General features: G+C 50.3%; 1 protein-coding gene across 1 annotated transcript in view; it reads left to right on the forward strand.

Moving 5' to 3' along the window:
• Window positions 1-22,618, forward strand: part of LOC128303123 (titin-like) — a 137,934-nt gene that overhangs the window by 53,571 nt on the left and 61,745 nt on the right. Inside the window, exons 16-25 of the mRNA XM_053039980.1 lie at window positions 5,909-7,658; window positions 7,728-7,957; window positions 8,020-9,396; window positions 9,470-12,268; window positions 12,333-18,179; window positions 18,260-18,494; window positions 18,562-18,733; window positions 18,790-18,976; window positions 20,394-20,721; window positions 20,797-22,123. Coding sequence (XP_052895940.1) covers window positions 5,909-7,658; window positions 7,728-7,957; window positions 8,020-9,396; window positions 9,470-12,268; window positions 12,333-18,179; window positions 18,260-18,494; window positions 18,562-18,733; window positions 18,790-18,976; window positions 20,394-20,721; window positions 20,797-22,123 — 14,252 coding nt within the window. The remainder of the gene's footprint in view (window positions 1-5,908; window positions 7,659-7,727; window positions 7,958-8,019; window positions 9,397-9,469; window positions 12,269-12,332; window positions 18,180-18,259; window positions 18,495-18,561; window positions 18,734-18,789; window positions 18,977-20,393; window positions 20,722-20,796; window positions 22,124-22,618) is intronic.

Below are 22,618 nucleotides of genomic sequence, written 5' to 3' on the forward strand. Positions count from 1 at the left end.
GATATATGTGATTGATTGCTTGCGCTCTTTCGCAGATCCACAAAGGAAGAAAAAGGGTTCTATAGTGCTCGGGGAGGGAGTAGTTTAAGGAAAACACAAAATCCAATACCAAACGAAGAGGATTTAGTAGTATAAGTTTTGAGTTTTACGAGTTATTCGCCGTGTTTCGTTAAGTTTGTTTCGCTTACATTTTGTGTGTGTGTTTTGTACAAAAAGAAACCCCAAAAAACAAACCAACTCGACCCGTCCAACGTTATTGTGCCGCGTGATAGCGACTCGTGCATTCTCTACTGAAGGATGCAACGACCCAATCCGAACCAACCACCGTTCCAGCTGCAACCGCAGCAGCAGCAGCTGATGCAGCAACATCAGCAGCAGCAGCAGCAGCAGGTGCACCAGCAGTCGTCGATGATGATGCAACAGTCATCGACGACGGTGCGCCAGCAGCAGCAGCAGTTTGTGCAGCGGCAGGAATTTTCGCAGCAGCAGCAATTTAGCAGCTCGCAGCAGCGGGTTAGCAGCCGCACGGAGCAGCACTCCGTGCAGCAGCAGCATCAGCAGCAGCAAAGCCATCAAGTCACTCAGCAGCGAGGTTAGTTCACGTCGGACCTCCATGGGAACGAACGAGTGTGTGGAACTACGTGACCTTTTACACTGCCACCGAAGATTACATAACGCGCTTACTACATTGGCCCGAGAATAAACGGTCTCAAGCGTGTGCGTGTGGAACGGAAGGATCTCCTTCATTCACAAATTATTGGGGAGTCTTGTGCTGTGACGGTGGGCGGTGTTCTTTACGTTTTACGACAGTGATTCTGGGTGTGCCTGAAGGAGAGTTTCCAATGTGGAGCAAAATGGTTGTGATGGAACACGATCACAGCCGATGGGAAAATCTAGAACAACCTCACGGCCCGGTTCTTGGCCTGACACGCACACAGCTCGTACTATATTGCCCAGTGCGCTGTGACAGTGAGACTGCGAGCGCACGGTCTTCTGCACGGCCGCGAAAGTGCTAAAAATATGCCTCCGCTGAAAAACGTTATTTTTAGTGCACACGAAACTGCACACATACTGCTCACTCGGTGAACGGTGGATCGCCACCGATCTTCACGCCACGTACACGTACGCGCAGGATCAGGAATTTCGCTGCGTCCTGCTCGGCTGCCTGCCCACTGTCAGCCAAGCTGAACAATTTGTCTTACCACCACCAGCAACAGAACATCCGCGCTGCTTGTAGCTCTCTTTCGCCCTACCATCGTACTGGTATTTCGGAAGCAAGTATACGTGGGCGTTGCGTGGTCTGAGCGGAATGGCAGAAGAATGGTGCCCGTTGAATGAAAATGAATGGCTAAGCCAAATAAGAAAATCACATCACATCCCGTAGGCACTTTTATTTCACACAGCCGAAAGATGATAGAGATTATTTTTAAGACAAGCGTAAATGATTCCTTCCACCATGTGCATCCTGTCCCCGTGACACTAGCGGGACGTGGTGGAATTCGTTTCCGCGTGATGAATAACACCGTAACCTCGGGGCTGTCACCATTTATTTGATACCGTCCTGTACCGAACATTTGCCATAGAGTGGGTGGTTGGTCCCTTGTAGTGATCCTCCAAAATGTTTTATAATGACAGGTTTTGGAGCGAAACTACTTGATCGAAAGCCAACGCGCCAATTTGAAGATGGCCTTTCCGTGCAAACATCGGTGGATTGTTTAGACGCCAAGTTTGCTTGACAGATTACATATGACGCCACATTTAGGAATAGAATACCAAAAACACTAAAGCGCATAGATTTAAAATTGTAACAACGCCAACAATACCATGTGCGTCATACTAGGCTTTACATTCTAAACATCTGTCAGCGCTGCTTATTAATGACTCAATAAAATCGTTTACCTTCAGTTGGAATGCCACCCTCGCGAAGAGTATGATTAAATTCCAATTATCGACTCTGTCTAACATTGGGAAATTAGACTCCTCCAGTATGTCATGTTGCCAATGCACTAATCGATCACACATAGCATCAACAGTAAAAAAGCCATAGAAAAAAAACTCCAAACGATATCATTGAGATGGCGTCAGCCTTGATCGCGGATGTCCAAGTTTTTCCTCCCCATTCTAGGTCAAGCCTGTATAGGGACCGATGTCCACGGGGCGGGAGAGAGACACGAGTAGAAAAAATTGTTTCACTTTTGTCCATCCGTGGCGCACTGTGGGATCAAATTTCTTACGACGCGGCTTGCCTTCGCAGGCGTTGCCCTCGACCGGTTCGGCCATATTTGGCAGCCGTCGGTAAACGTGTCGCCCCATGCCGTCCCTGTTGGGTGGCAGCGTTCAGCAAGTGTAGCGGCCTCGTTTTACTAGAACTGTTGATTAGAGATCGTTTGGATCGTGCGTCCGTCCCCGCATGATGCACGGACCGAGCTTAATTGCTCCCTAGAGCGTGTTTCGGGGACTATGTCATTGATGAAGACTATCGGACAGAGAAGGACCACAGTGCAGGGCGTCCGGCGGGGACTATCACTTTGACGAACATCAGCGTGTTGCAACGATAATGTTTTATCATGTTTTGCTGTGCATACGACGCACCGATTACTGTTCTCGCCTTATTGATATGATGCCAAATGGCACGATGACCAGAGGTCATCGGGGTTGTGGGCATGTGATTGATTGTTTATTCTAGTCGGCAATTTGATTCGTTAAGAGTGTGTTCCATATGACGGTTCTGGAGTTTCCACAATTGATTTTTATTTAAAAAGACAGATATTCTTGTCTGGGTTTGCGTGGAATCTACTAGATTTTTTTTTTACAATTTTATCATGCATCCATTTTGATCCATGCACCGAGAGGCATTTTCGCAGACATTCAATAAACTTTATACCCTCGGCATCAATCCGATTTGCGGTTATCAGTCATGCAGTGAATGAACCAACTCGATGATCGATTTTAAAAAGCCACAAGGCAAAGAAAATGGATGAAAGCAGAGCAATAATGAGCTTGTGCTTCCCTCCCCATCCAAAGGGCACAGGGTCTCGCACGGTCCGGCATCCATCCATGCGAGTAGAAAATTAATACACACTTTAACGGATGTTGTGCACCCTTCCGCTTCGTCTTCTTCCAGTTAGCCGCAAACTGAAAAGTGTTGCAAAAAACGGTACGCCACTGTACGATACGATCTAGGCACTGAGGTGTGCCCCCCACTCATGCAGTGAAAGGTGTTGAGGTATTGAGGTTTTTGTGGCGTGCGTGCATATTTGCGACCGAATCTCACTGCACCCTTCCGAATGACCTCACTTCCTCGCGCTCTGCCTGATAGTATACCCATTAGTCCGGCAGGTAGAGTAACAGTGGCGTTTTGGCTCCCTACGATCCCAGAACAACCGGAAACGGTCGTATATATCCGTAAACCGTAGCCACGAAGTACGCTCCGCTGGTTGCTAATATGCACCTGGAAGGAATTCATTAAGTTAATCCATTCGACACGAGTCTGAAATGAAAATGAAAACGAATATTATAACGAAATCGGCTCGATGCGAAAATTAAACCGACTGACGTGAAGAGGTTATTGATTTATCATTCGAGTGGAAACAAATGATCGATGATGTGATTGTGCGAGATATGATCACATTATGCGTAGTATGATAATACCATTTCATACTGTTCACTGTATTTTTAATTGAATTGAGTGCACAACGAAAGCAATGTTCAGTCACCACGGCAACATTTCATACAAAAAAAAAACTTGTTTACATCTGCATAAAAGCTACATACTGCAAAATTTCCACTACCCTATCTGGTGTGTCTACATTCATACAGAATGCAAGAGAACTAGTACGTAATACCATTTTCGTCCATCGTGACACATCAACAAACAAGCCGACCCTATTTGGAGCTTCTCCGCTGTTTAAGCGTTCTAGAACTAGCTAACTAGAACTACTCGTTTGTTGTTCTACGCTTCATCTGGACTTAATGGTTTTTCAACTATCGTGTACGTTCAAATTTTTTCTTGCGATCGCAACGGATCGTGTACTAAGAGTGTGCGCTCTTGAGTTTCTATTTAGTGACGTCCGTTCGTGATGGCACGCGCTGTAAGTGACGCACGAATGATTTACTAGTGGACCTTAGGGATGCCAGCTAAAGACGTTCATTGTCCGGAAATGGAAATCCCAAAGGTTGCCCATGTGTAGCGTGGAACAAAAAAAAGTACCAGTGCAATAAACAAATAAATTCACCTTGCCTTAGACTGAACTGAATGGATGAAAGCTGTAGAGCTGATGCACATCCGAGATGCACTTACCTTACCCGTCTGTTAAGAGCTGAGCTTGCTGATGCATCACAGCTAAGTTTATTTATTTAGCTTCGTTTTTTTCCTTTCGACAGTGCCAGAAAGCCTACGTTGAATTCTACGGGAGTAGCAGATTTCACGCTGCGCTGATCTTCGTACCATAAAGATCAGTAACTGTATCGCTAGGTGCTCACACGCTATCTATCCGTCTGACCACGCTATCGGCAGCAGATCTTGCTACATAGCGCGGCAAAGTAAAGTGTAATCGGTCATTAGCAGCAGAACGGATAGAATACTGCTAGTTTGTAGTCTGCTCCAGCACCGTTTGCACCGTTTTTTCCCGTACCAGTAGCCCCATCAAAGCAGGCGCTTATCTGCGAACTTGTGGTTGAGAATCGGAATAATATTTGCGTATTCTTTGCCGGTGCAAGAAATTAACTTATCGCGTTAGAACGGTAGGAAGAGGTGATACAAGGGCTTATGAATAAGCGATATCATTGCGTAAGCTGTGTTTAGTTTAGAGAGAAGACCAGCGGGAAAAGGTGTATATAGAAATGGAGCACTATTAAGCAATGTGTTGATGATTAAATAAGGTCATTCGTGAACGTGTTTTGCAACTCGATCTTGTGGATGTATGCAGGAAGTGTCAATCGGTATCATTTCACCAAACGAAGGAAGCACGAATAAGCAACTATTCTTCCTGCTCGGAAAAGAAAACAACTCTCCTATTTCGAATGTAAATAATTCTACTTCTCACATCACCGTTGCGTATACTCCTAGTACGCATGCACAAAGAATACTACAACCCCATTGAAGCGGGAACATCGGTCCGGATTGTTGCTAACACGGACACGGATTCAACACACCCGGGCTAGCGCAACCGTCGCGCACTCGGACTAACCGACCAAGGAAAAAGGGTCGCTGCAGGTTAAAAATAGTCAAACGGCAATGGTTGTCGCATTGCGTAATCTTATTTCCCGACGCGTTGCCAGATCCGCCTAAAATTACATCACGCAGATGGTCGGTCCCGGTTGTACGGTATAATTTATGTGAAAGCGATCCGACTGCAGCTGTTTTTGAGGTGCTCAACTGTGAGACGAAGGCTCCCCCCCCACCGTTAACATCCGGGTTCAATAGACTTGCAAAAGTGTGACCATTCGGTATCATCAGATCGTGAGTCAATGGAGCAGCGATAAGAATTAATAATTCTGCAACAACAAACGAGACAGCAAGTTCTACAGGTGGTGTGACCTTGACCCACAAACTGTGACAAGTCAGCAAGATCCCGTCCCTTTGTGATCGTTGCTCCTTTTCATTCATGAGCGGTTGTCGAACTTAAGGTGTACACATGAACTTGAACGACCTAGTTGGCACACCTTGCTGTACCGCATGTACTATAGTACACCTGTGCTAGCAGATATGGCTCTAAAAATATACGCATAACGTACACGCGCTCCTCAGAAGTCAGGGCTATATTACTGACAGCAGATTTGCCATCTGCAGTCTCTCTTTGAATCCGTTCGTAAATAGAAAGACGAATGTATTATCGGGATATCGTCTAGTGCTTGTCGGATTTCTTCAAATGATTTCTAACCGGTCAATGTTTTTTTTTCATTACAGTGCAACAGCAGCATGGTGGCTATATTCAGCAGAGTACTACACCGTTGGCATCGATAACACCCGGTCTCCAGACACCAACTGGAGTTGCTCCATTTCAACAGCAGCCACAGCAGCAAGTACCCTTGCAGTCGCAACCAACGTACGGCATGGCGGCTCCAACTCCGGTTTCAGCTGGTCCCGGTGATTACTCACCGCCGGTATTTGAACAAATCTTCAAGAACTCTCGCTTCGCCCAGGGCGGTAACGCGCTGTTCGAGGGCAAGCTGAAGGGTAATCCCAAGCCAGAAGTTTCGTGGACTCGAAAAGGCGCACCCCTTCTCGATTCCTCGAAACATCGCTTGAGCTATAATCCGGCAACTGGAGCTGTCTCGCTGCTGATCAACCAGATCGGACCGGGCGATGAGGGAGAGTACACGTGTAAGGCACGTAACGCTGTCGGAGAAGCGATCTGTTCGGTGTTCATCCAGCCGGAGGGCATGCCGACTCCACAGTTCCAGCAGGTACGTCGCGAACAACAGCAAACTAGCGTTAAGCAGCAGCAGCAATACACCAATGGATACTCCCACATGGAAGAAGAATTCAAGGTAGATACCTTCGAATACCGGTTGCTGCGCGAGACTTCCTACAGGGAATCGATCACACGACGCTATGCCGGGGAAACGGACGCCCAGTTGATCACAACAGTAGATCGCGCTCTGGGTCCGGCGTCGGCACCGCAGATTGGTCAGAAGCCACGCAACTCGAAGCTTTCCGAGGGTTCGGATGCAGTGTTCAGCACGCGTGTCGTAGCTAATCCACGTCCGCGACTGTCCTGGTTTAAGGACGGTCAACGCATTATTCCGTCGGCGGATAAGTACGAAATGGGGTACTCAAACCAGCAGGCAACGCTGCGCATCAGGAACGTAAATGCGCGCGACTCCGGACATTACAGCCTGCTGGCTGAAAATCCACAAGGTTGCCAGGTATCGTCGGCTGTCTTGGCGGTCGAGGCTGCTCAGGAACAGGTTGCTGTTGAACGTGCTACCTCGTTCACGGAACAACAGCAGTACCATCAGCAGCAACAGCAGGTCATTGAGACCTCGTCCGAGGCTACCAAGGCGCTGTCTCCGTCGTTTATGACATTGATCCAGGACGCGGAGACAACCGAGGGTAAGATGGTCCGTTTCGACTGTCGTGTAACCGGTCGTCCTTATCCGGAGGTTGCCTGGTACATCAACGGCAACCTGGTGACGGATGATGCAACGCACAAGATCCTCGTCAACGAGGCTGGCAATCATGCGTTGATGATCACCAGCACTAATCGTTTCGATCATGGTATTGTGACGTGCGTAGCACGTAACAAGAGCGGCGAAGTAGCTGCTCAGGCTAAACTGGTCGTGTGTGAGCGGGAACAGGTGGTTGCGCCGAAGTTCGTCGAGCGCTTTACCACGGTTAACGTGAAGGAAGGCGAACCTGTACGGCTGTTTGCACGTGCCATCGGAACACCGATGCCGCGTATTACCTGGCAAAAGGATGGCATTCCGCTTGTGCCAGGACCGGAAGTGCAAATCTGCAACGACGAGAACGGTTGCACTACCGTTGACATCCCGAGAGCGAAGGCGTCGGATGCCGCGTGGTATCAGTGTACGGCACAGAACGTGGCCGGTACCACGGCAACACGCGCCCGTCTCTTTGTCGAAGCTACGAAGGGACCGGCGCCGGAGCAAAAACGTCTCAATCTACCACGGCCTACAAAGGTCATTCAGCCAGAGTAAGTATTTAAGCGAGCGGATGAACGGGTGAATGAAATGGTAACCTGATGGTCTTTTGTTATTTTCAGAGCTGTTCCGGAACCGGAAATCATCTACTTGCGTCATGTGGAACGAGCTGCTCCACATGCACCACCGAAGGAGGAGGATCGCATCTATCCACCACCGAAGTTCATAGTCCCATTGAGCGACGTTGCGCAGGTTGAAGGTGGAAAGGTACACTTTGAGGCACGTATTGAACCCGTTTCCGATCCGTCGATGCGCGTTCAGTGGTTCTTAAATGGAAATCTGATTCAAGCAAGTAAGTATTGCTTAGCTGCTGCTAACAAACATTTTTTTCAAACGATTTTTCCCTTTGAGCAGGTTCTCGAGCAAATACGACGTTCCAGTTCGGATTCGTGGCTTTGGATCTCTTGACGATTGTGATGGAGGATAGCGGTGAATACTTATGTCGCTTGTCCAGCTCGACTGGTGTGGCAGAATCGCGTGCCATGCTTAGCGTGCAGCCACGCCCACCAATTGAGCAGCAGACTCAGCACCAGTCATCGCTGGATCAGATCCAACACCTTGAGGACTACTCGAAATACGTGCGTACCGAGAGCATCGAGGAAGTGGTTAACCAGAAGCCAGGTTTCACCAGACCGCTTCAGGATTTGGGTGAGCTAGAGGAAGGTCGCAATGCTCATTTCGAAGCGCAGATCACACCGGTCAGCGATCCTACGATGCGCGTCGAGTGGTACAAGGATGGACGCCCAATAACGGCTAGCTCGCGTATTACTGCCATTTTCAACTTCGGATATGTTTCGTTGAACATTATGCATCTGCGAGCGGAGGATGCTGGTACCTATACGGTGCGGGCAGTGAATCGCATTGGTGAAGCGATCAGCACTGCGAAGATCACCGTGGTGAGCAAGGCGCCGGTTACCGGAGACTTGGGCATCTCGGAGCAGCGTAACTACATCCAGAAGATAGAGGAACTGGAACAGTACCAGAAGTACCAGAACATGAAGTTCTACGAGGAGACACCCGAAAGTACGCAGCGGCCGGAATTCAAGAGCCCCATCTCGGATCAGCTCAATGTACGAGAGGGTGGCTTTGCACACTTCGAGGCCCGTCTTGAACCGGTCGGTGATGCGACACTGCGCGTCGAGTGGCTTAAGGATGGTCATCCGGTAGAGGCAAGCTCGCGCATTACCTCGTTCTGTAACTTTGGTTATGTGGCGCTTACCATCAAGCAAGTTACCGTACACGACGTCGGTACCTACACGTGCCGTGCTTACAACTCTCTTGGTGAAGCGCATGTGTCTGCTCGCTTGACGGTGCTGACTCGTCAGGACATCATTGTCGATTCTCAAACAAGCCACATGGGCATGGAGAAGATCCAGTATCTGGAGGATTCGTCGCGCTACACGCGCACCACCCAGGAACAGGTCGAACAACAGGTAGTGCAACCTCAGCCACGATTCCTTGGACCGCTCAAGGGTACGAACCGAATTGTCGAGGGACAACGTGCACACTTTGAAGCGCGTCTGGAACCACAGTCGGACCTGACCATGCGTGTCGAATGGTATCACAACGGTCGTCCATTGATGAGTGCAAATCGCATCCAGACCTACCATGACTTTGGCTACGTTGCGCTGGATATCTTGGACGTTCGTGCGGAAGACTCCGGAACGTACACTTTGGTAGCGGCCAACAGCTCTGGACAAGCACAGGTTGAAGCTACAATGGTGGTGGAAAGTAAGATTCAAAATCTCGGTGTACAAATTGGAACAGTACCTTACACAAACGCCCCCTATTTTTCTCTTTTCAGCCCGTGCCGCTATCGACACAACAAGCATGCACCATGTAGTGGAACGTTCGCAGCAGAAGGTGGAGAAACAGTTCGTTGAGCCACAGTATCAAGTTGAAGAGCTGTGCAAGTCCAAACCAATCTTTACCCAACCGCTGTCCGATCCACAGCCTGTTGGCGAGGGGCGTAACATTCACTTGGAGTGCAAGCTGGAACCGCTCGGTGATCCAACAATGCGCGTAGAATGGTACCACAATGGACGTCCGATTACTGTGGGTTCACGCTTCAAAACGTACTACGATTTTGGTTTCGTAGCATTGGACATCCTGCATTCGACGGCGATTGACTCGGGCGAATACACGGTACGTGCTACGAACCAGCTCGGGTCGGCTCATACGTCTGCGTGCGTGCGCGTTATCACACGCTCGGACGTGATCACCGAGGCTCAGAGTGAAATGTCCGTCGAGCAAATGCAGTATCTCGAAGACGCATCGCGTATGCGTCGGGATGTGCTTGAGGACATTACGGTGATGTCGCCGCCTCAGTTCGCTCGCTCATTGCACAACATCGAAACGTATGAAGGAACCAACATTCATCTAGAGTGCCGTCTGCAACCCGTCGGTGATCCGACCATGCGAGTGGAATGGTTCGTAAACGGTATGCCGGTTAAGATTGGACATCGCTTCCGACCGGCGTACGAGTTCGATTACGTCGCTTTGGACCTGCTCGGTGTGTATGCGGCAGACTCGGGTGTCTACACCTGTCAAGCACGTAACTCGCTTGGTGAGGCGGTCAACTCTTGCTCTGTTCGTATCATGGCGAAGAAGGATTTGATCCTGGAAACGCAATACCCAGCCGGGCTGGAGAAGTTGCAGTATCTAGAGGATATTGCTCGCTACCGCAAAACTGAGTACGTCGATGAAATCGTGAACGTGAAGCCGCGCTTCCTTACCAAGCCGAAGAATATCGACCGTGCGCAGGAGGGTGGCCATGCACATTTCGAATGTAAGCTGGAACCGGTCACGGATCCGAACCTGAAGGTGGAATGGTACAAGAACGGCATGCCCATCACTGTGGGCCACCGTTTCCGCCCGATTCATGACTTTGGCTACGTTGCACTGGATATTATCGATCTGATTGCGGAAGACACCGGTACTTACATGTGTCGTGCCGTGAACTTGGTCGGTGTTGACGAAATTGCGGTGCAGCTGACGTGTCGTGGCTCGCAACAGATTCTTACCAACACCCAGAACGAAATGGGTCTGGAACAGATCCAGTATCTCGAAGAAAAGGCGCGTCAACAGCGGTCGGATTATCTTGATGAGATGACGACGCAAGCGCCAACGTTCACAACATCGCTGAAACACATCGAGATTAAGGAAGGTCAGCGAGCTCACTTTGAGTGTCGTTTGATTCCTGTGTCGGATCCAACGTTGCGCGTGGAATGGTACCACAACGAGGCTCCAGTCAAGACTGGTTCGCGTTTCACCGAAACTAATAACTTTGGCTTTGTGGCACTGGATATCATGGGCTGTCTGGCAGATGACTCCGGCACCTACACGTGTCGTGCAGTGAATGCCCTAGGCGAAGCAGTTACTTCAGCCACCTGTGTCGTGCATACGCGCAAGAGTATCTACTCGGAGTCGCAACACGAACATGCTCTGACTAGCTTACGGTATCTTGAAGATAATTCACGTTACCAACGCGAAACGGATGTGGATGAGGTTATCACACAGGCTCCAGTGTTTACGCTGCCTGTAAAGGACGTTAAGGTGGCGGAGAATCAAGCCGTACATTTTGAAGCTCGTCTGGTACCGGTCGGTGATCCAAAGATGCGCGTGGAATGGCTGCGCAACGGTGTTCCGATCGAAGCTTCGAACCGTACCACGACGATGCACGATTTCGGATATGTGGCTCTGAACATGAAGTATGTTAACCCTGAGGACTCGGGCACTTACACATGCCGTGCGACCAACGACCTTGGCCAAGCTGTTACTTCCGCGAAGTTGGTTGTCCAGTCAAAGGCATCATTGGATCTGGATACTCAGAACGAGAGCGCACTGGAGAAAATCCATCAGCTCGAAGATGCTATCCGCTTCCAGCGTCGTGAAGAGGAGGATGTTGCTGTTACCCAGCCACCTAAGTTCACCACGAAGCTGCACGGCCCTACGAATCTGGTTGAAGGCCAAAGTGCTCACTATGAATGTCGCATCGAGCCGTATCCGGATTCGAGTCTGAAGGTAGAATGGTTCCACAACGGTCAACCTCTTACTACTGGTCATAGATTCCGCACGACATACGACTTTGGATTTGCAGCGCTGGATGTGCTGACGGTGTATGCAGAGGATTCGGGCGAGTACACGTGCCGTGCGACGAACCACCTCGGATCGGAAACATCTTCGATCTCGCTGAACGTAACACCGAAGGCTGGTATTGTACGTGAGACACAGCACGAAGGAGCACTGGAGAAGATTCAGTATCTGGAATGTGATGCCCGCTACGGTCGTAAGGGAGAAGATGAGATGTATGTGGCCGAAAAGCCACAGTTTGGCAGACCGCTCAAGAATGCTAGTGTCGGCGAAGGACTGCCAGTACATCTGGAAGCTACGTTGACGCCGGTCAACGATCCAACGATGAAGGTGGAATGGTACTGCAATGGACGCCCTATTCAACAGGGCCACCGGTTCAAAACGACATACGATTTCGGTTTCGTAGCTCTCGACATCCTTTATGCGCACGCTGAGGACACGGGAACTTACATGTGTAAGGCTAAGAATGCGATAGGAGAGGCTGTTACGACATGCGCTGTTAAAGTCACAGGTGAGCATAATCAACCATTTGTTTGTATACATTGAGAGTAACGCTTTATCGTTTACCCCTTCAGCAAATGCCGGATTATATTTGGAGACGCTCGATGAACAGCGGCTGCAAAAGATTAAGGAACTGGAGAGCTACCAGAAACCGCACACCCCTGATGTTGAACCGGCCAAGCAGAAACCAGTCTTCCTCACTCCACTGACTAGCTTGGAGAATCTGAAGGAAGGCGACTACGCCCACCTGGAATGCCGCGTTGAACCGATCAACGATCCAAATCTCAAAATTGAATGGTTTATTAACGGCAAGGCAATCCGCGCCGGACATCGTTTCCGCACGACGCACGACTTCGGTTACGTAGCGCTCGATATTCTGTACGTGTATGGCGAGGACAGCGGAACATACATGTGCAAGGCCACCAATCAAGTCGGTGAAGCGGTCAGCACGTGCAACATTCGCGTTACAAACAAGCGCAACATCATCTTCGACTCACAGCATCCAGATGGATTGGAGAAGATCCAGAAGCTTGAGGCGCACGTCCGACCATCGCGTCTGGAGTTGGATGAACCGGAAGTTACTGCACCACGTTTCGTTACCGAGCTGCGTGGCACTACGGAGATTCATGAGGGACAAACGGCTCACTTTGAGGCGCAGGTTGAACCGATCCACGATCCGAACTTGCGCATCGAGTTCTACCACAACGGTAAGCCACTGCAATCGGCTTCCCGCTTCCATATTACGTTCGACTTTGGTTATGTCGCACTGGACATCCAGCACGTCGTTGCTGAGGATGCGGGCGAATACACGGTGAAGGCCATCAACGCTAAGGGCCAGTGTAAATCGTCGATCAAGATGCAGGTGACTGCTAAGGGAGCGATCATTTCCGACACCCAGCATCCTGAGGGTCTGGATAAGATCAAGCAGCTCGAAGGCGCTAGTCCATTCCGTCGTCCGGAGGTACAAGACGCTGTCACAAAGCAACGTCCTGTGTTCACTCAGCCGCTGCAAAACATCGACTATGTTGCCGAAGGACAAACGGCGCACTTCGAGTGCCGCTTGATCCCGGTGGGCGATCCGAACCTGCGGGTAGAATGGTTCCGCAACGAGCAGCCATTGGAGGATAGCTCGCGTATTGCAAAGCAGCACGATTTCGGTTTCGTCTCGATGGATTTGCAGCATGTGCGCGAGGAGGATGAAGGTGTGTACATGTGCCGCGCAATTAACCCGCTGGGTGAAGCCGTCACTACCGCTTCCATGCGTGTCCGCACGAAGGCAAGCATTCAGATGGATTCGCAGCATCCGGAGGGCATGAAGAAGATTATTGCGTTAGAGCAACCGCACCAGCAGCGTTCCGATGACCATGAGGCAGCTTTCGAGAAACCTATATTCACGCAATTACTGACCGGACCGTCAGAACTATGGGAGGGTCAGCATGCACACTTCGAGGCACGCGTTGTGCCGGTGGGTGATGCTAGCATGAAGTATGAGTGGTACGTAAATGGTGTTGAATTGAAGATGGGTTCTCGATTCCGCACTACGAACGATTTCGGATTTGTCACGCTGGACATCAATTCGGTTGTGGCGGAAGATTCAGGTGTGTACATGTGCAAGGCAATCAATCGCGCGGGAGAAGCCGTTTCATCGACCACGATGAAGATCAAGTCGAAGGCTTCGATCGCCGGAGAGCCGCTGCTGCCTGAAGCCTGGGAAAAGATACAGCTGAAGGAAGCCGCCATGAACCGTGTGCCAGACATGTTTGTCGACACGACGCCACAGCAGGCCCCGGTATTCACCACGCATCTCGAGAGCCACGACAAGCTACAAGAAGGTCAGCATGTCTATCTGGAGGCCCAGGTGGAACCACGCGCGGATCCAAACCTGCGTATCGAGTGGTTCAAGAATGGTATCGCCATCACTACCGGTGCACGTATCCGCAGCACATTCGACTTCGGACTCGTTACTCTCTCGATCAACGGTTTGCGAGCGGACGACTCAGCTATCTACACCTGCAAGGCTACGAATAATCTTGGCGAAGCTGTCTCTACAGCTACGCTCAAGATCGACGCCAGCCATTGGTTGCTCGGTGACACCATGCATCCATCATCTGTGCAGAAGATCCAGGATCTGGAGGCACCACGCATGAACCTGCGCGATGTACCAGAGGATCAGTTCGAATCGCCAGTCTTCGTTAGTCACCTGAACAATGTGGAGATCAAGGAAGGAGAAAATGCACACTTCGAATGTCGCGTGGAACCTTCCAAGGATCCAACGATGCAGATCGAATGGTTCGTCAATGGTAAGCCGCTGCCAACTGGTGCTCGTTTCAAGACTACGTATGACTTCGGTTTTGTTTCACTGGATCTGACTGGTGCATACGCCGAGGATTCGGGTATCTACACGTGCAAAGCAACCAACAGCAAGGGATCGGCATCGACTTCCGGTTCGTTGCGCTGTACCAGCACCAGCACCATGTACTTGGATACGCAACATCCACAGGGCAAGGCTGGACTCGAGGCAGTGCAAGACACCGAAGCAGCTTTGGCCAATCGCTACCGCCGTCAGGAATCGAAACCGGAATCTGCTTTCCCGAAACCACAATGGACGGTACAGCTGCAGTCGGAGTTCCGGCTGAACGAGGCAGAAGCACTTCATTTGGAAGGCCAGGTCGAACCCAAGGACGATCCTAATCTGAAGATTGAATGGTACTTCAACGGCAAGGTGTTGGAGCATGGATCACGCTTCAAGATGACAAGTGACTTCGGTTTCGTCACGCTTGACCTTACGGAGGTGTATGAACGCGATCAGGGTATTTACACTTGCAAGGCGTACAACTTGGCCGGCGAGGCATTCACTTCCTCGACCGTGTATTGCGCAACTAAGGAGAGCCTGATCGAGCGTACACAGCATCCAAAGGGCACGGAGGGCCTGGAAAAGATCCAAGATCTGGAGGATTCTCTTCGCCGTCAAGAAGGTGGACAGGCAGAATCGGATGCCGGACATGCGCCACGTTTCACTTCGGAGTTCGTCACGCTAAAGAATGTCGGCGAGGGTGAGATAGCGCACTTCGATGCTACGCTCATTCCGACCGGCGATCAATCCATGACCATCGAATGGTTGTACAATGGCAAGCAGCTTGAAGCAAGCCACCGTGTGCGCACGGTGTACGCTTTCGGAATGGTTGTGCTAGAGATACTCGGCACTAAGATCGAGGACTCAGGCAGCTACACGTGCCGTGCCACAAACCGGTTTGGATCGGCTGAGATCAGCGTCGATCTGGAATGTGTTGACAAGTCGGCTGGACAAAAGCCACGTTTCACCACTCAGCTGCAATCGCTGGAGGGCTTGAAGGATGGACAATCGGCTCATTTCGAGTGTACTCTTGTACCGGTGAACGATCCGGACCTGAAGGTAGAATGGTTCCACAACGGCAAACCAATGCGCCATTCGAACCGCATCAAGCCGGTATCGGACTTTGGTTACGTATTGCTGGACATTGCGTACGTACAGAGTCACGACTCGGGTGAGTACGTATGCCGTGCGTCGAACAAATATGGTGAAGACACGACCCGTGCTACACTTAAGTGCTTCGGAAAGGGTGGCGTGTATCTGGAGTCTCTGCAACCAGACTCGCTGGCAAGAATTCGCGAGCTCGAAAGCCAATCGGGTGTGAAACAGACTGCAGCAGGTTCGCCGGTTGGCGAAGCACCGCGCTTCACCACAAAGATCAGCGACATAACGAAGCTAGTGGAGGGACAGAGCGCTCACTTTGAGGCACGCCTGACTCCGATCAACGACCCCGAGTTGGTGGTGGAATGGTACTGGAATGGACAGAAGCTGCCACATGGCCATCGTTACCGTACGTTCCACGATTTCGGAATTGTGATCCTCGATATTCTGTACTGCTACGAAGAAAATTCGGGTGAATTCGAATGCAGAGCTACGAACAAGTATGGGTCGGACAGCACCAAGGCTACGCTGCGCTGTATTTCGAAGGCCAACCTCATCCTGGACTCACAGCTGCCCCGTGGAATGGAGGGTGGATTGGAGAAGATTCAGACGCTGGAGGATTCATTGATCCGTACCCGTGATGAGCGTGAACGCACCGAGGGCGGTCGTGCTCCAGTCTTTACGACACCACTATCGAACATCGATTCACTGCGGGAAGGCGAAAGCGCTCACTTCGAAGCCAAGTTGACACCAACGGACGATCCGAAGCTGAAGGTGGAATGGTTCTGGAACGGCAAGCCACTAAAGACCGGTTCACGATTCCGCACGTTCTGCGACTTTGGATTCGTTATTTTGGAAATCTCGCCAGTGTATCCCGAGGACTCGGGTGAGTACTCATGTCGTGCGACGAACGAGTACGGTGAGGCGGTCACTACGTCGACCATGCGTGTGCAGGGCAAGCGTAGCATCATTCTTGAGTCGCAACTGCCCAAGGGCATGGAGAGCACCATTGAACGTATTGCCGAGCTGGAGGGCCTTGGCATTCCACACGGTGGGCTCGGATCGCCCGACGACGACACTGGCAAGCCACCAGAATTCATCACCACACCTTCGGACATGACGTTGACCGAAAACTCGTTGGCGCACTTCGAGTGTCGCCTAACGCCAATCAACGATCCGAGCATGCGTGTCGAATGGTACCACAACGGAAAGGCTTTGTGGGCAGGCTCGCGCATCAAGACGATCAACGACTTCGGTTTTGTGATCCTGGAGATTGCCGGTTGCTACCAGCGTGACTCAGGATTGTACACGTGCAAGGCTACAAACCGTCACGGAGAGGCAACCGTTTCATGCAAGCTAACTGTGCGTGGTCGCCAGGGTATTATCATGGAGCCGCAACTGCCGTCGAACTTCCGTACTGGCACGGAGAGCATCCAAAAGCTAGAAGAGCAGCTGCACAAGCGCGAAGAGCTGATGGCTGATGAGGAAGAAGGCCGCCCACCAAAGTTCGTTGTCGAAATCAAGGACAACGTGGACATTCCTGAGGGTGGACCAGTCCACTTCGACTGTCGCGTCGAACCGGTGGGAGACTCGTCACTGCGTATCGATTGGTATCACAATGGCAAGCCATTTGCAACCGGTTCCCGTGTGCACATGCTGAATGATTTCGGTTTCATTGCACTAGATATGGACTATGCGTACGTCCGAGATTCTGGTGTGTATGAGTGCCGAGCCACCAACAAGTGGGGTACCGCGTCAACCACCGCCAAGGTGACTGTGGTGGCTCGCGGTGGTATCGTGCTGGATTCACAGCTGCCTGAAGGTATGACTGCTTCCAAGCTGAAGGAACTGGAACGTGGAAAAGTAACGTTGGCGACCCAAGAGGAGCGTACCTTCGGACCACCGAAGTTTGTGTCACAGATCCAGTCTGCAACGATCGATGAGGGTGAAACCATTCGCTTCGAGTGTCGTGTCGAACCGAAGGAAGATCCGAAGCTGCGAGTGGAATGGTTCCGCAATGGCAAACCTCTGCCAAGCGGTCACCGATACCGTACAATCTACGATATGGGCTTCGTGTCCTTGGACATTCTTTCGGTGTACACGGAGGATGCGGGTGACTACACTTGCCGTGCTTTCAACGAGCACGGTGAGGACGTAACCAAGGCCCACATCAGCTGCAAAAAGTTACCCTCGATTGTGCTCCAGAACCAGATTCCAAAGGGCATGCAGAAGTCGGAGACACTCATGCAAATGGAAGCAACAATCAAGAAGTACACGGAGGAAATCTTCCTTACGGAGGACGACTTGTTCGATCCAGACCGCAAACAACCTCCGCGTTTCGTTGTTCAGATCAAGGATCAGACCAATCTGGTCGAGATGCAAGCCACCAAGTTCGAGTGCCAACTGGCACCAGTCGGCGATCCAGACATGAAGGTTGAATGGTTCTACAACGGCAAACCACTGCCATACAGTGAGTGTCGCCTAGATAGGGGATACCCGTATTCTATTTATGGGTGGTATCAATTTAAACAACATTTTGTATCTTCACAGAGAACCGTTTCACACCGATCTACGACTTTGGTTACGTTGCCATGAACTTCGGCTGGATCTATCCGGAGGATAGTGGCGAGTACCTGTGCCGTGCCACGAACTTGTACGGCATGGACGAAACTCGTGCAATCATCAAGACTACCGGCAAGCCAGGCATCGTCTACGATTCGCAGTTGCCAAAGGGCATGAAGAGTATCCAGAAGATCCGCGAAATGGAAGCCTTGTGGAACTTGAAGTATGTTTCAAAAAAACTCGCACTTTAAAAAGCTTTATGTTTTAATCGTATTCTATTTTGCTTGCAGCATCCCCGAGGTGATCGACGAGACACAAAAGCCCAAGAAGGAACCAGCCTTTGTCAGTCGTCCAGAGTCCATCGAAGTAGAGGAAGGTGAATGGGCTCGATTCTGCTGTCGTGTTACCGGACATCCAAAACCCCGTGTCATGTGGCTCATCAATGGACATACCGTCGTTAATGTAAGTTTTCGTGGAAATCATTCACTATACGGTTCTCACACAATCTCTCTTTTCAGGGTCAACGCTACAAGCTTACCTATGATGGCATGTATCACTTCGATATTCCGAAGACGCGTCAATATGACACCGGCAAAATTGAAGTTATCGCCCGTAGCTCCGTCGGTGAGGCCGTTGCTAGCTGTGAACTGAAGATTACTCCTCGTCGTGATGACTACCGCGGTGTGCTGAAGAACTCGCCACGACGTAAGTACACTGACACAGCCATCAATCGATCTCACTGCACCAACAATGTACTCTTCCTACTCGCGGCAGTGTCAGCCATAAAGACACACCTATCGCTACTCGCTACTCTATCTACTTACTATTACTGCCACTTTTACCACTCACACACTTACTCTTTACTACTCACTGGCCACTCGAAAAATCAACACTGGAGGCTGGTGCTTTGCTTTAGGTAGAGTTCGCTCCACTACTGAATGGAGTGTGACTAGCACGTATACTCCATATTACTACACTAACACAGCGGTGATGAACACGCTTCACTATATCCACGGCTCCCTTTTTCTCATGTTAAAACTTTGCCGTCCTTCGGAGCCTTCCATCGGGCCACTTCGCGAACAGAACCGTACCACATATGATATCCACCAGCAACAACAATCAAATCATTTCAAGCAATATACTCCCTCAAATTCCCCTTCCCCAATCCTGCTCTTCCGTTCTTTCGGGAGTTTCCTCCCGAAGAACAGTCGCCTACAATTCTTCCCCCTAATCAAAGCAGATTTAGCATAAGCCACTGCTGCTCCCGGTCCAGTTGTTTTATATGAGAGGAAGAGAGAAAGGAACCTGGGATCTTCTATGGAACTCGTCTCACCTAGCATTGCAGCTTCCTGTTCTGGGATGTGGAAACAGTTATCGTTTACTTCTGTGCAGAAGATCGTCATCAGATTGGGTTCAGAATGCACCTCTATCGCGTATTTGCACTATGCTGTGTTTGTTTTCTACTGCAAGCCGTACATCACCGTATGGAACTAAACTTTTCTCTATCTATTCTGCTCGTTTTGTATATATCTGGCACCCTTGATGGAATCGTCCACTACATCCAGCTTGTATTATAGTTTTTGTGAATTTCGAAACGCCTTCCATTTCTTGCTTGCTTTGATTAACTGATCATTTGATTCTTTATGTTTGGGAATGTATGGGGCTTGGGTTGTTCTCGCTTAATGGTGCACAGTCGCGTAGATGCTGGTGCTAGGTAAGGCCTAATACAAGAAAGCGAGAACAATGACAAGAAAGCCTTTTGGTGTCTAATGCCGCCGGGTCCTTAACTTATTGGTAACTGTTTCAATTTTATTCTCAATCTGCTATTAACCGTACATTAATTGCGATGCACCTTAACGGAATTGATCCCCATAAGTCTGACGGCATGTTTGCATGCACGCAATCTTCCCTGAATGGATCTTCTACTCCCGCACCTTAAAACAGCTATCATATGGCTCGGTGATTGTGTAGTGTATCATAGCGGAGGACGATGAAGAAAACGTTACACGGTGGGGTTTTCCCACAGATCCTTCTGACGGGATTCCCCTCCATGTACGGTTGTTCATGAACTGCGATCTGTTGTCACCATCCGTTTTTCCAACCCTAATTATCTGATTAACAGCATGGTACGACTATGATCTAGTCGCCTATCAGAAGGGACGCACGGAAACGGATCTGGAAATGACGCTGCAGGAAGAGAAGAAGAAGAAGCGCGTTACCAAGGTCGTACAGAAGGCGAAGGCCAAGAAGGAAGGTGAAACTGAATGGCAAAAGACGGTCAAACAGAAGAAGGGTGAGGATTATTACAGCAAGTTGGCTGAGCTGGAAAATGAGCAGATCACTAAAGAGCAGAAGATGCGTGAAGATAAACATCAGTTTGCGATCCCTGGTGAAAAGGTTGTTAGTCAATCGATTGCCAAGGGTATGGCAAGCGCCTACGAGCAGACGCTGTAAGTATAGAATATGCAATGAAAATCAATCTCAATAACATAACCACTCAATGCGCCTATGCTTACACATTACAGGGAGGAAACAAAAGAGAGCGAAAACGTCGAACTGATTGAAGCACCCAAGAAGAAGTTGATCCCGGAACCGACCGAAACGTCCGTCCAGGGCAAGGAAGTTCACGTATCGCAACAGAAGCAAACACAGAAGGAGGTGTACGATGACAAAGAAATCATCCGTAAAATCACCGCCACGGAAACGACCGAAATGGAGCACAAAGGTACGACGCAAGAACGCGTGGTGGAAGGACCGGTACAGCCGACCAAGCCACCAGTGTTCACTCGTAAGATTCAGCCGTGCCGTGCATTCGAAAACGAACAGGCACGGTTCGAGGTTGAGTTCGATGGAGAACCCATGCCGACAGTGCGATGGTTCCGCGAGAACTTCCAAATTAACAATTCGGCAGACTTCCAGATCCACACGTTCGGTACGAAGTCGGTGCTGATCATTCGACAGGTGTTCCTCGAAGATTCGGCCGTGTTTGCAGTGATTGCGGAGAACCGTGGAGGTACTGCTAAGTGTAGCGCCAACCTGGTGGTGGAACAGCGCCGGCAACAGGGCCGTGGCGGAGTGATTCCGCCGAGCTTTGTCAGCACGATTAGCGACACGACGGTAACGGCCGGACAGCTGGCGCGTTTCGACGCAAAGGTAACCGGTACGAAACCGCTCGATGTGTACTGGCTGAAGAATGGCCAAAAGCTCACGCCGAACATCAAATACAAAATGCTCGAGGAAGATAACAACTACACGCTGTTGATCATTGAGGCGTACGCAGAAGATGGTGCGAAGTACGAGTGTGTTGCCATCAACAGTGCCGGGGAGGCACGTTGTGATGCGGTCTGTACCGTGGATACACCCGTGACGCCCATCATCGAGAAGCCGGCCACTCCCGGAACGGAGCGTCCTCCAACATTGGTTGAACCGCTAAAGGACAAAACGGTACCCGAGGGACAATCGGTAGAGTTCCGTACTCGAGTCACTGGCAAGCCGACACCGACCGCGCAGTGGTTCAAGGGCGATAAGCAGATTAAACCCTCCAAATACTTCCAAATGGGCAAGGATCGAGATGCGTTTACGCTGATCGTTACCGAAGCGTTCCCGGAGGATGAGGGACAGTATCTATGCATCGCGTCAAACCCGGGCGGTGAAGTCCACACCACTGCCACGTTGAAGGTGGTCGCCCCAGAAATGCCCGATGCCGGACCAAAGCTGGGTGAGATGAAAGATTGCATCGTGGACGAGGGTTCGCCGGCTCAGTTCAAGACAACGATTGTTGGCAAACCAACCAAAATGACCGTACAGTGGTTGCGTGAAGGTCTTCTGATTCCGGAGTCACCCGATTTTCAGGTAAGCTATAATCCACCCCTGCGAAATTGAGTTACCGATCATTATAATAATTTATCTCCCAAATGTGCCATACGGCAGCTCATCTAATAGCCGTTCGTTTGGAGTTTGATTCTGTGCCAGAAGTGTGACCGCGAACGATGTGTCTTAATTAACGTCGTTGGATCATCGCGCTGGAACAAACAGAACTAGCCACGATCGATCTAAAATTGTTGGCACACGTGTTTGATGATCTTGTTAAATGTCACACCCACCAGATCTGAGCGAGTCATGTTCGTTCCGTTTGACCTCACTTTCCATTTGGATATTTTTTACGCTTTTCCGATCCGTTCCGCTGACAAACGGGGACAGCTGCTGATGGGCCCATGCCAAGGTAGTAGCCATTTAATTGCCTTGGCAGACATTTTGTCTCTCATCGGTCGGCTTGTTTGTCCGTCAACACTCCTACGCGTGCTCTCGTGTAAAGTTTGTTCGATGTGCGTTGAAACCGTTTCGAAA

Source organism: Anopheles moucheti, chromosome 3, assembly GCF_943734755.1.
Source record: "Anopheles moucheti chromosome 3, idAnoMoucSN_F20_07, whole genome shotgun sequence".
Classification (NCBI taxonomy): Eukaryota; Metazoa; Arthropoda; class Insecta; order Diptera; family Culicidae; genus Anopheles; species Anopheles moucheti.